A 12012-nucleotide genomic window follows, 5' to 3' on the forward strand; every position below is an offset into this window, starting at 1 on the left:
GTTTTTCTGTGTTTCCTTTTTTTTTTTTTAATTAAAGAAAAAGGTTCACAGTTGGCATCCCTTGTATTGCCCAGTGAAAGACTTAACTTTACACAGCTGAGGAACAAAAGAGCATCATCATTTTTACCAGTCCTGGAAGCCACATTATAAAGGAGGAAAGATGGGGGAGTATAAAGCTTTGGTAGTCTCTTCTCCTCACTTGTCAAGTAGAATATATTAATATAATTGCAAAAGAAACAGGAGACATTTCTGGAAACTGTCCACTGACAACAGAAGCAAGCACTGACTTGCTGTTGACCAGTGTCTTATTGCCATTTTATTTTCTACTTTCTACCATGGAAAGTTTGGAGAATTACATCGTTTTGGCTAAAAAGATATATTTATATACTAAATGAATCTGATTTGAAAAAACAAAACAAACAAACAAAAAAACATAAGTTGATAATCTCTACAAGTTTTTCCTTGACAGTTTCCTAGCCCAAAACAGCTTGATGAATGATTGTACCCAGAAGTAACACGGTCACTAGACTATACTGCACAAATGAACTGGAAGACACAGCATTGTTCCTGGCATGAACAAAAAATAAATAAATAGTCCAATGTGGCCAAAACTCACACTCTCACAATTGCGTAGCTACATTTTTTTGAGCTTTATTAGAGATCTGGCCCAAAATATGTTTTGCCATAGCTAATGCATAAAGTATTAGTAAAAATAAATATAATCTGTACGGTACATTTGTGAACAGAAATTTGGATTATGTTTAAACTGGGTCAGCCCAAAAGCTCTTCCTCCTGTTATGCTAGTCACTAGGAGGTGCCTAGGGAAAAGTGCAAGAACAGGGCAAATATAATTACACTTCTACAGAATAGTCTCCCAGTCTCCAAAATACTGCATTTCAGGAAGTTCATGAGCCTGAGGTTGTGCTACTGTATTTCCTATCCCTCCTTTGTTTTTTCTTCCTCCATCAATTTCTCCAGTCAGCCCTTAAACCCATGGAGATCTTTAACATCCACAGCATCCTGCAGCCGGGAGCTCCACAGTTTAACTATATATTGCAGGAAGAACCACTTCCCATTTCAGAGCCTTGTTTTTACTTTGGAAATGCCACTAGGAGCTTCAGGCGACATGCTTAATTTTTTGCAGTGGAAGAGACAATGAACAATTAATTGTTCGCTCTTTGGCTTATCCGTGATTTTGAATAAATCAATCATATTTCCCCTTAAAAAGGTTATAAAGAAGATGAGGCACTTGCAGCCTACTCCATCCTGTCTGAGTGCAACTTCCCATGCTTCTACACCCTACCACATAATTGCACGTTGCAAAATCTGTGGCTTTGCAGCAAGAATGAGAAGGACGGTGATGTGAACCAGGTGGTGGTACTTCTGCAGACAGCAGAGGGAGATACAGGGGAAGAACCCTGAGGGTCTTCATGCTTGTATGCCATTGTCTATAGGCTAAGCAGAGCTGTCCTTAGGTACCTTCTGTGGGATGTTTTATATCCGTCTGACTGAGCCTGTCTCTTGTCACACCTTCAAAGTATCTCTTCTTTCTGTTGTGTGGCATGCTGAGTCTATAGTTCTTAGATCCATTTTATTTGGACCTATACTACTAAATCATAAACACCATAATTGTTACAGACTTGAATGGAAGACCAGTCTAGCTTTCCTTATGAATGAAAGTTTACAAACATTTTGTTCCAGATTAGTATAAAATAGAAAAGACTGTACTTATAACAAAAATGGAGGTAGCTTGTTATAACTTTTTTTTTTTAATAGGCTTTTCTTTGTGGGCCTTTAAAATTTATGATGAATATGTTTGTGTATAATAAAACATTGCTATTTACTAAAAATTACAACTTTTATTTTATGGAGCATTTCACAAACAGCATCTCATTAATGATTTATATTTTATCTTTCTCCCACTAACCAGACAAGGGTAAGAAGGTCCCTACTAAACAGCATTTTACAGGTTCCTTTGAAAAGGACGTTTAAAATTGCAATTTGCAAAGCGATCAGGAGACTATAAAGTCACCTTCTACCAAACTTCAGCTGAAACTGGGTCTCTTGATCCCTTAGGCTTTTTTGAAGAACTGGATCTGAAATAAATGAGGATGCTATATGAACCTTTAAAAACCCCTAAACCCTTAGCATGAAAGATTTTTTAAAAAAAAACTATTACTTCAATAAAAGTACTGAGATGGGGCAGCTACTTCACACAAAGCCTTTTTACACTGATACATTTCTGTTCTTTGAACAATGATGCAAGAACTCTCTCTCTTTTTTTTTTTTTTTTTTTTTTTTTTTTACCTCTGGACATTACAGATATCATTTCATATGACTACCACTCCTTTCTTCATTATATAGCCTTAACCTAAGAGATATGTAATATTCTTTTCCATATATTCCAGCATGTTTAACATATATTGATGCAACTGTGTACACATAAACATGGAAAACGACACAGCTCTACCTGATCAGCACTTCTATCTCAAGCTTTAGTCAAAACGTTGCCTTTTACTTTATTCCTCTTACTTCCTTATTCCTTTTGTTCACAATTACTTTATCTAATTCTGAAATGTAGCATTTCAGAAAGAGACTTAACAACATACAAATGTCGTACACATAGGCTTAAAAAAACAGAACTTAAGAGTTTTGTCAAAAAAACAGCACATCTCACCTTCTCTCTGCTGAGTTTTCTTTCTGCTATCAGAGACTTTTACTGTTTAACACATTTGTTTCCATTATCTGCCACTGAATTTATAACCTGCAGTAAGTCTCAGTCAATAGTACTGCCTTATTAAACTAGCTAGGAAACAAAATGTACTTAATTTCCTTTCCAGTAGGACAGGCTAGTTAGTTCTTTCCACAACAGAAACAGACTTATACAATGCTAGAGGTAGCTATCCACATGGTACTGAAGATGAGTCATTTCAGATAACAAGTATTCCTGCTGTACCAAAATAGATATCTGATTCATTAACTATGATAAACTTTTGGCATTTAATCTGGCCAATTTCTGTTCATCTACTTACAGGCATCTCCAGCTGACACACACATTTTTTCTTCAAAAACCACCCCATTCTAATTCCTTCTTTATGTTAAAAATACATTAAAAAAATTTTTTTTTTGACTTTCCAAGCATCCTCAAAGACAAGCTTACTTATAGTTCCAAGTAGGGGGAAAAAACAAGAAATCTCACCACTAGCAAACAAAGGATTTCCATTGCTGCTAATGTTGTTGGAGCATGATAAAAGGGAAGTCTCTGCTAGTCACTAAATAGCTATCACTAGCTGCCCAAAGGCATATGCATGCTCAGTAAGATCAAGAGTCAGGCTACAGTAATTTGGAGTGACACAAGGGGGAAAGAAAAAAAATCATTTTTTCACTGTTTGTTTGATCAGATACAAATCTCAGGATATAAGTCAACGTAAGGTAGCATATGCCCTTCCTATCCTCAGGCACTTCTTCCTTCAATCTCTCATACAAAACTCTGAACTCTCTTAAGTTTTTCTTCCCTGTAACCTCCTGATTGAAGAAAAGACATTAGACAAGACTAATTGCCCTCCTCCCCAGCCCCTTATCACTAAGGCCTACTGCAAACTGTGACCAGTACTGCTGGTCTCCTGTGAAAGTCCCTAGAACTGTCCCTGCAAGCAAAGCAGGTAGCGCTAGGCCCACTCTCTGGAATGACTCTTCCCTCCACCCAGAAACTCAGTTCACACTCAAGGAGCCACCACAGGACATACCTGCTAAATGGAAGGTTCCCCAGTATTTATACGATCTTTTAAAATAAGCTATTGATTTCTGTCAAGCTTATTTCAATATCACAGTAGCTGTTACTCTCTGTTTAGCAATACACATATGATAATATTTCACCCTAGTGAAGTAAGTCTCCTGCAGTAAAGCAAGACCTACTTTTTATTGAGGAAGAAAAGACTGTCCTCACACTGCCTTTTCAACAGTCAAATTATTTTTATGTCACTTAAAAGTAATTCAGAAGGACCACTTCCACTGATAGGAAAAAGTTATCCTATGAAAAAACATGGCACTAATACAAGCAAGAATTACAGAGCTGTACTTCCACAGCATCCTAACAAGCTTCATAACAGCTATTTTCAATAACATGCTACAATAGACCTTGCATATAAGCACAGTGTTTGCAAGATAAAAAAAATCAAAACAAAGATTTCAAACTTGCAATACAGTATGTATGACCACTACTTTCCAGGACTGCATAGAACCTTCTAATAAGAAAAGTATGTAAATAGTTCTTGGTCAGAGCAATATGCTGAAATAAGAAAAGTTAAAAGTCAATGTGAACCAAGATTAACTGTCCCTTATACCATTGAAAAATACTTTTTTTTTTTTTTTTTGAGTATGTATAGCTTGGCTTTTTTTTCTTTCTAGGATTTCCCTGTCAGGTCCTTCTCCATTAGGTCTTAAGAGAGTGGTCAATCCGTGCTCATTGCACCTCTCCAATAAAGATACACATAAGTAAATTGCTGTCTATTTCATGAACTCTATTTTTGCCCAAGGTATCCTGCCAGTAGATTACATAAACAGACCATATTTATAGATGGATAGTCGGACACCTCAAATATTTACCAAGCACTGTTTTGGTTATTTCGCTTCTTTGTCATGCAACAATGAAAAAAAAATACAGCACTTCCATAATCCTTGGGACACCTATGATTTTCTCCAAACCTAATCTCTATGGTAAGTCCTCATATCTCCATGACAGATACAAAGGGTACTTAAATGTTTAGGTTCCTGAATGGGATGTCTAGAGCTACAGAAAACAAGCCAGCATCAATACTTTTCATCAAGTGCAGGGGAAGTGGATTAAAAGTTGGTTTTTATTACAAAAATCTCATTAAAATAACTGATTTAATTGAAATCTAAACTTTCTATAGAAATACATTAGCCTTGATTTGTGCTCATCATTCATTAAGAAAAATAAAACCTCAGGCATTTTGAAAGCAAACAAAATTATTCTGTTTTCACTTGACATTCTGAAAATTTTCTTTATGAATTTCTTTTTTCAGATGCTCAGGATTCCTTACACTTTTTCACTGACTTTACTCCTCTCTCCCTTCTTTATTATAAATACACAGGAGTGATATAGGATCAGACTAATATAAAAATTTGGTGGGAGTGACAGCTCTCCACATTTTCTCCTGTGCTTAGGAAGGACAGGGAAAAAAAAAAAAAACTTTAAAGTCTCCAAACTGAACATGTGAAATTACTTTTTTGTTTTGCTGACAAAAACCCAATGCATAAATCAACATGAACATCAACAGAACAAAAAAAAAAAAAAAAAACAGGGAAAGACAGACAGAAAGAAAGAAACATGTTCTGGGTTCTTTTCTCTGCAACACATTTTGGATGGAATCTCTGAATATCATTTCACCCTTATACATAACCATCCTACTATACATGAGCTTTTTAAAAACTCTTAAAAACTGGTCATAAGCTGTTTGAAATTTCTCCAAACCAAACTAATTCCTTTTTAATAGAACTTCAAGAATGAAAGGAACCAGAATGAATAGAACTTAGCCTGAACCGTCAAACTCAGATGTTAAAGTAGACTTCAACATCCTAAAAATTCACCTGTGTTAACAGCCCATGCTTTGGCTGAAGTCATTACCAAAAAGTGTCAGTTTGTTAAACAGGGATTTTAACTAATCCTACACAGTTCAGGGATATCCAAATCAAAGATTTTGGACATCAAATACATCAATCTCTCCTTTGGCATATACAGTAGCAAGATGTACCAGCCTCTCCTTTTTCTTAGGAAATGGGATGCTACTAGACATCACATTGCCATGTGAATTTACAGGATATTCCGGGTGCACCCTGGATATTTACATATGGAGAGAGAGTAGGGTAATGAGTGAGCTATAAATTCATACACTATTGTGCATTAACTAGCCCATTTAAGTAAGCCCTAGCAGCCCTAGGTTTCACATGAAGTAACATCCCAACTGAAGCAAACTAATTTATTTATTCCTTAGGAATGTCCTTTGTAATAAACTCATATGGCACAGACAGCGAACTGTAAATTCAAATTTTACTCTGTAATCAGACTTGATAATATCACAAATTTTCATATTGCAAATTATTTTAAAAAACTACTTTTCAAAAGATATGAATACACACTTAAGAAGGAATATTACCATACTGTCTCCAGTCCACAGTAGGAGGCAAATTCAGCCATAGAATAAAGTTATTTAGTTCATTTAAGTAGGATGGCAGTGAATGGAAACCTTTTTGGTTGTACCACACCTGGAAAAGAGAATGGATATTGTAAATCAAAATGGCTTGAATCAGAACACCAGATCTGAAAGCTCCCATATTTTAAAGAATTGCACAAAGACATCTGAGATGAATGGTCCTCTTAAGACACCTATTTATAGAAAAAGGTGACCTAGGCAAAACAAAATCTTGTAATCTGTCCAGGTCCTTCAGAGTTTAGCTGGTTGTTTTTCACTGTTGGAGATGGTCACCGATCTTAATTAAAATTCAAATTCTCTGGTTTAATGGAACACTCTCTCCCATCCTTTACACACATTTGGTCAAAAAGGAGGAAAAACAATGCAAGAGTAACACTTGCCAATTTAATTGGAAACACAGAGAGATGAGGAAAACTAGTGTTACAAGTGGAGAACCTCAGTTTATGAAATTTCAAAAGGACTTATCTAAGTAATACCTGCAAGCAATTCATAGCATAACATGTCTAGGTCCAGAGTATGCCCTAGGAAACAGGAAAAGAAAGAAACAAGGAGGCACCCTTTACACAGTGAGTATGAAACGATTCCATAAAGGACAAAGCTGTGGCTCCACAAGCAATTATCAGTAGCTTGTTAAGCACAGAAAGAAAGTGAATGCAGACAAACTTTTAAAACAGAGAGGGCTGACAGTCTCTCTGAGGAGCACAGGAAAGTACTTTTGCTGTAACATATGTTTTATTCTCAAATCATGCAGAAATATCCACATTTGATAAATATACTCAAAATCCACAGTTGCAGGCCTGAAGTTTCCATGTGCTAGAATCAGTGCTGAGAAATAGCCCGATACGTCCCAAAACTGACCATACTGGGTTCTAAGCTTTCTCTTTGAAAATCGATTCCATTTTTATGCCTCATTACTGTTAATCGTAGTGCCTTTGACACCACATTATCCATACTGAAAACAAAGTCAAAGCACTACGTATGTTTGTTTTTAGTTTTGGTGACACCTTTAAAGTCTTCTTTGGTTACTACCCACCCCTCACTGCACAGCAGACTTTGATCTGTCTTTTTTGTTCATACAGTTGAAGAACTCTTTACTTTTTGCTATTTGCTAATCCACATTCTGTCCATCTCAGGGTGATGCTGAGCACTTCTCACTTTGTGTCTGGACTCTGAATCATACTGCAAAGTACACATATTTGATCTGGATTTTAAATTACAAATAGACCAATAACTGTCCAAATCAAGTAGCACAGAGCTCAGCTCAAGAGAGCTGCCTAAGTATTTAACTCAGTACTTAAAATAGTGACTGCACTGTAGACAAATTTTAAGACAGGGCTTTCTTACTGTGATTAACATCCTCCTCCTAGGATTTCAGTTGTCCTAAATCCTTTCTGAAAATTATTATCTATACAGTTATATCTTGGAAACTTCCCTAAAGATTGTTTCCTCTTCACTCAGATGCAAGACCTAAACATTTTTGCACTTTTATCTTAAATATATTTTAATCCAGCAGTTCATTCATGTAAGAATATCTGGGCCTCCATTGCGATTAGCATTTACTCTCCAACTTATACCTGGGATGATAACATCTGCCAGAATAACAGAACTCTTCACAATATCTCTCCCTGTAACAGCTTCTGTACCAAAACCTGACCATCAGAACCTAAAACAATTCCCTGAAAACATTACTAATGCTCTTTCCCAAGCGTGTTTGCAAAATCTCTTCTCAAAGTGATTTTGACCCAAGCAAACTCTGCTTATCCACAGTAATCAAGTCTTACCTCATTCCAGACTCTGACATCATTATTGGCAATGCTACACCATACCACACCTTCATCTTTGCTTCCTCAGTTGTGCTTGCTCTGCGGTACTCATGTTCTGTGATATGACTGTTATTCCATAAACTGATATTCCACCATGTTTTTGACATGCCTTTTACAGTACCCGGTTTCAGATCGTGAATTAATAATTCTAGCTTCTCCATATTTTGTCCATGCTACTAACATTAGCATATAAATATTTCACTGACCAGACCTAACCAGTGTAAATTTCTTTCAATAACTCTATTATTTATCAGACTTCAAACATTTTTTTCCTGTTGTCTATTCATTGATCTTGTGGTATTCTGTTATAAATTGCTATATTATCATTTGCTTTTCCTCTCTCTGTAAATCAAAAACAGTTGTAGAGATGGCAAGCATTTCATCCAATGCTTTTCCATTGTTTGTCCCTTGAAAGCTCTTTTCAGTCATGCTGTTGTAAACCCTACCTTAAGAGCCTTCTTTAAGTAAATGCATTCCCAAAACTGAACATCCTCAATCTATTAATACAGGCCTCCACCATATTATCTTTACAGCTGCTTCAATATCTCATCAGCATCTTATGTCCCACACTTAAAGAAAATAAAGAACAAGTCTCAAACTTCCTCCCTCTTTAAAAACGTTCATGCAATTACTTTGTTTTCCTCCAGTTCAACTCCCCCAAAATACTATACATACTAGGTATCCCATTCTTTTATCAACAAGAGAGCTCCTTAAAGAGATGAACAGAGAAGTGCAAGTCTGTGCACTCCTGGATACACCTAGAGCAAAGAAACAAAAATAAACGATCAAAAGTAGCCAGTCTTTTTCACCTCCACACACCCCCATTTCTTCTTCTATCTTGTTTGGAAAGATTTGTGCAGAACAGAAAGTTAAACATGCATAATGAAAATCCACTGCAATTACATTCATTGTATTGGAAAATGGCAATTAAAAAAAAAAACAATAAAGCAAAATTCTGATGACACATCTTCAGTTAATTGAAGCAGGGGAAAGGTCTCAAGTATTCACAGAATACCTTAGAAATATAATAATGTGACAAATATTCAAAAGAAAAGACAACAAAACACAATAGAGCATTGTATGTAACAATATATTTCAATTTCCTGCACAGTAATTAGAATTCTTCATTCAAGCTAAATTATGTAACTGAATCAAATCACCAGGAAATAACTGAATTAAAGCTGGATGTTTAATTGTTTATAATCTGGCAAAAAGAAAAGAGTCTTTGAGGTTATTCTCTTCATCAGAAGATACATTTAAGCCCTTTTTCTGAAGTCTTATGGCTTATTCTAAATTGATTGCAAAACTAAAATAAAAGATATATAAATATTTAGTGCCAGCCAAAATACTTGGCATATTCTCTATGCACCACACACACAATTGCTTATTGGAGGGGGGGCAGGAAAAAGATAAGCAATGGAAAAAATACATAGATTAACATGGTTGATTTTTTTTTTTATCATTTCGTCTTCCACCCATAGTGGATAAAATTCCTTCCCCAGAGAAAACACTGCCTCTTCCCACATTAGAAATACATAGTGCAAAGATGTGCTTCCCACTGTTCCATACCACTTATACCTGTTCCAAAATAATGCTAGACTGATGTTTTGGCTGACTAACCTATAGCCTATAATGAATATTGAGTGATCAAGAAAAAAGGGAGAGGAGGGAGAGAGAAATCCCTGAGGATATCTGGGCGAGTTTCATTATGGGGAGGCAGACAGAATGGGTATTTGACTGGAGAGATGTAGCTTCCTTCAGATACTTTTACTAGCACTGTAAAGCCTCAAATCTCAACCTCTCAGATGAAAGTTTCAAAGTGACAGATAAATTGCCTTTTACGACTATTGAATTTACCACATGTTCTTCCTATTTTCAATAATGTTACAAACAGCAACTATGAAATTATTATGGAACACTTCTTGCCCACATTATCAAAAGAAACCAAGGAATATATAGTCAGGAAGTCTGGAAAAATCAGGAAAAACAGAGTTGAGAAGTTGTTGCAGTTTTACCATGCAGCAGGAATCATCAATGAATGTCAGTAGTCAATGCTTTTAATCAGACATGGTTGGCATATGGTAGATATACTCTCTCGCATGCACGCACACATACGCACTCTGTATGTAAGTGGAATCTGCAGCACAATACCATAGCTAAAGTAATAGACCTCTTTCAGAATTTGAACAGGCATTTTTAATTTGAATTGGAGAAGTGCAGCTGGCTCTTGTAGTGGAGGAGAATAACATAAGGATTCAGACATTTTCTAAAATGAAATGAATCGTACAGTATGTCTCTTCAGATGCAAATTTCCCATTTTCTTTCATAACAGGCTATGTAAATGCTACATCCACCACCTTGTGAACAAGCCTGAAAGGTCAAAGTAAAAGTCTGGTCATTAATTACTGAAAGGTTAATGCAATAATTTGACATTGCATCAGTTGAAAGCCACTTCCAGGAGGTATTTTAGATAACACAGTGCCCTTTATAAATCTACTCCACTATTTTCTTTGGCTCTGAAATACGAAGCTTACTCGCTAACAGTATAACCATAACTTATCCTCATGCTGATTGCAGGTGGAGCTGTGTGCCAAAGACATTTAAAAAAAAGGACCCTGACAAAAACCACAGTGCAGGCGTGTCAAAACAAGCATCTAAAATGATTAAAATACATAGAACAAAAACAGTAGTCAGAAAAACACATCTTAGTGCAATCCTCTAGGACTTCAAGTTCCTAATTAAGGATTGATGAAACTGGAGTTCAAAGCTGTAAGAAAGCCAGGGGTACAGAGGATGAATGATCTAAATGAAAATATATATGAGTTGATAGGTACATTTTTAAACAAAACTACATGGAAAAGGCATTGCAAACAGTCAGTGTTTTTGCAAAATTAAACATGAAATGATGTTGGCAAGGACTGGAGAATATCTACATCTTCTTTTAACTACCCTTTGCCTCCAAAAGGGATTTGGGGATAGAGCTTAGTTAGGCTGTTCTTTCTCTTCATTTGTATGAGCAAATAAAACCTAGTTTCTATACCCTATAAAACAACTTAAAGGCAAAATTATCTTTCTTTCATGTTCTGATGTAGAATGCAGAAGGTCCAGCTTTCTTAAAATGACAGCTACCTCTGTTAATATATCTGTTTCAGCCCAGATACAAAAATAGAGGCAACTCACTGAGATTCTTTAACGCTCCTTGGAGACTGCTGTTCCTCTCTTTGCTACTGGTCTACATTTGCATGGACATCAAAAGAACCTTTCACACATTCCTAAGGAAAAATCTCTCTTGCACTGATAATTCCCTTTTAGCCTCTAGATCCCATACCAAGTTTTCACATTATGGAGATACTATATCTTTCCCATGTGTCTCAAAAGGCCTCAAGAAACGGCTCCTGACTCGAGTTGCACTTAGAGTAATCATTCTGTCCCTGGCTCTCAGGGGCAGCTCCAGAAAGAAGACAGGGGCTATGAGGGGCAGTGCAAGGCAGTACAAACTGCTATCAGAAGAGACTCAGATGTCAAAATCTGACCTATTGCACAATTTCAGCACGGTAAATGCCTGTTTCTCTAGAAAAAAAAAAGAGAATAATAGTTACTTATATTTGAAAAGTGGATTACAAATGCAGGGTGGTATATTTCTTATACAGAAGTAGATACTCCCAAAACCTAAATCTTTACTTTTTTTTAAAGCAATCAAATTGAAGGAGGAAAAAAAGAGAAGAAAAAAAGCCAGCAAAGAAAAATATTCCTTGCAGGAATGAAATAACCATCAATAATAACTCATTTTTTTAAAAGTTCAGTGGACTTTTGTCAATTCTGACATTGACTTTTTGTAGAACACAAAGAATATAAAAGATTATTTGGGCTGACTACTAGCAAAGAAGTTTTAAAGGCAAGCTCCGTTAGATTCTGAAGTAGGTTCACAGGAAAAATAACAGAAACCGTATCATTTG

General features: G+C 36.0%; 1 protein-coding gene across 1 annotated transcript in view; it reads right to left on the reverse strand.

Annotated features, from left to right (window-relative positions):
• ABCA13 (ATP binding cassette subfamily A member 13) overlaps nucleotides 1-12012 on the reverse strand; it is a 201396-nt gene that overhangs the window by 61263 nt on the left and 128121 nt on the right. The window contains exon 41 of the mRNA XM_067292433.1: nucleotides 6177-6285. Coding sequence (XP_067148534.1) covers nucleotides 6177-6285 — 109 coding nt within the window. The remainder of the gene's footprint in view (nucleotides 1-6176; nucleotides 6286-12012) is intronic.

The sequence above is a fragment of the Apteryx mantelli genome, chromosome 2 (assembly GCF_036417845.1).
Source record: "Apteryx mantelli isolate bAptMan1 chromosome 2, bAptMan1.hap1, whole genome shotgun sequence".
Classification (NCBI taxonomy): Eukaryota; Metazoa; Chordata; class Aves; order Apterygiformes; family Apterygidae; genus Apteryx; species Apteryx mantelli.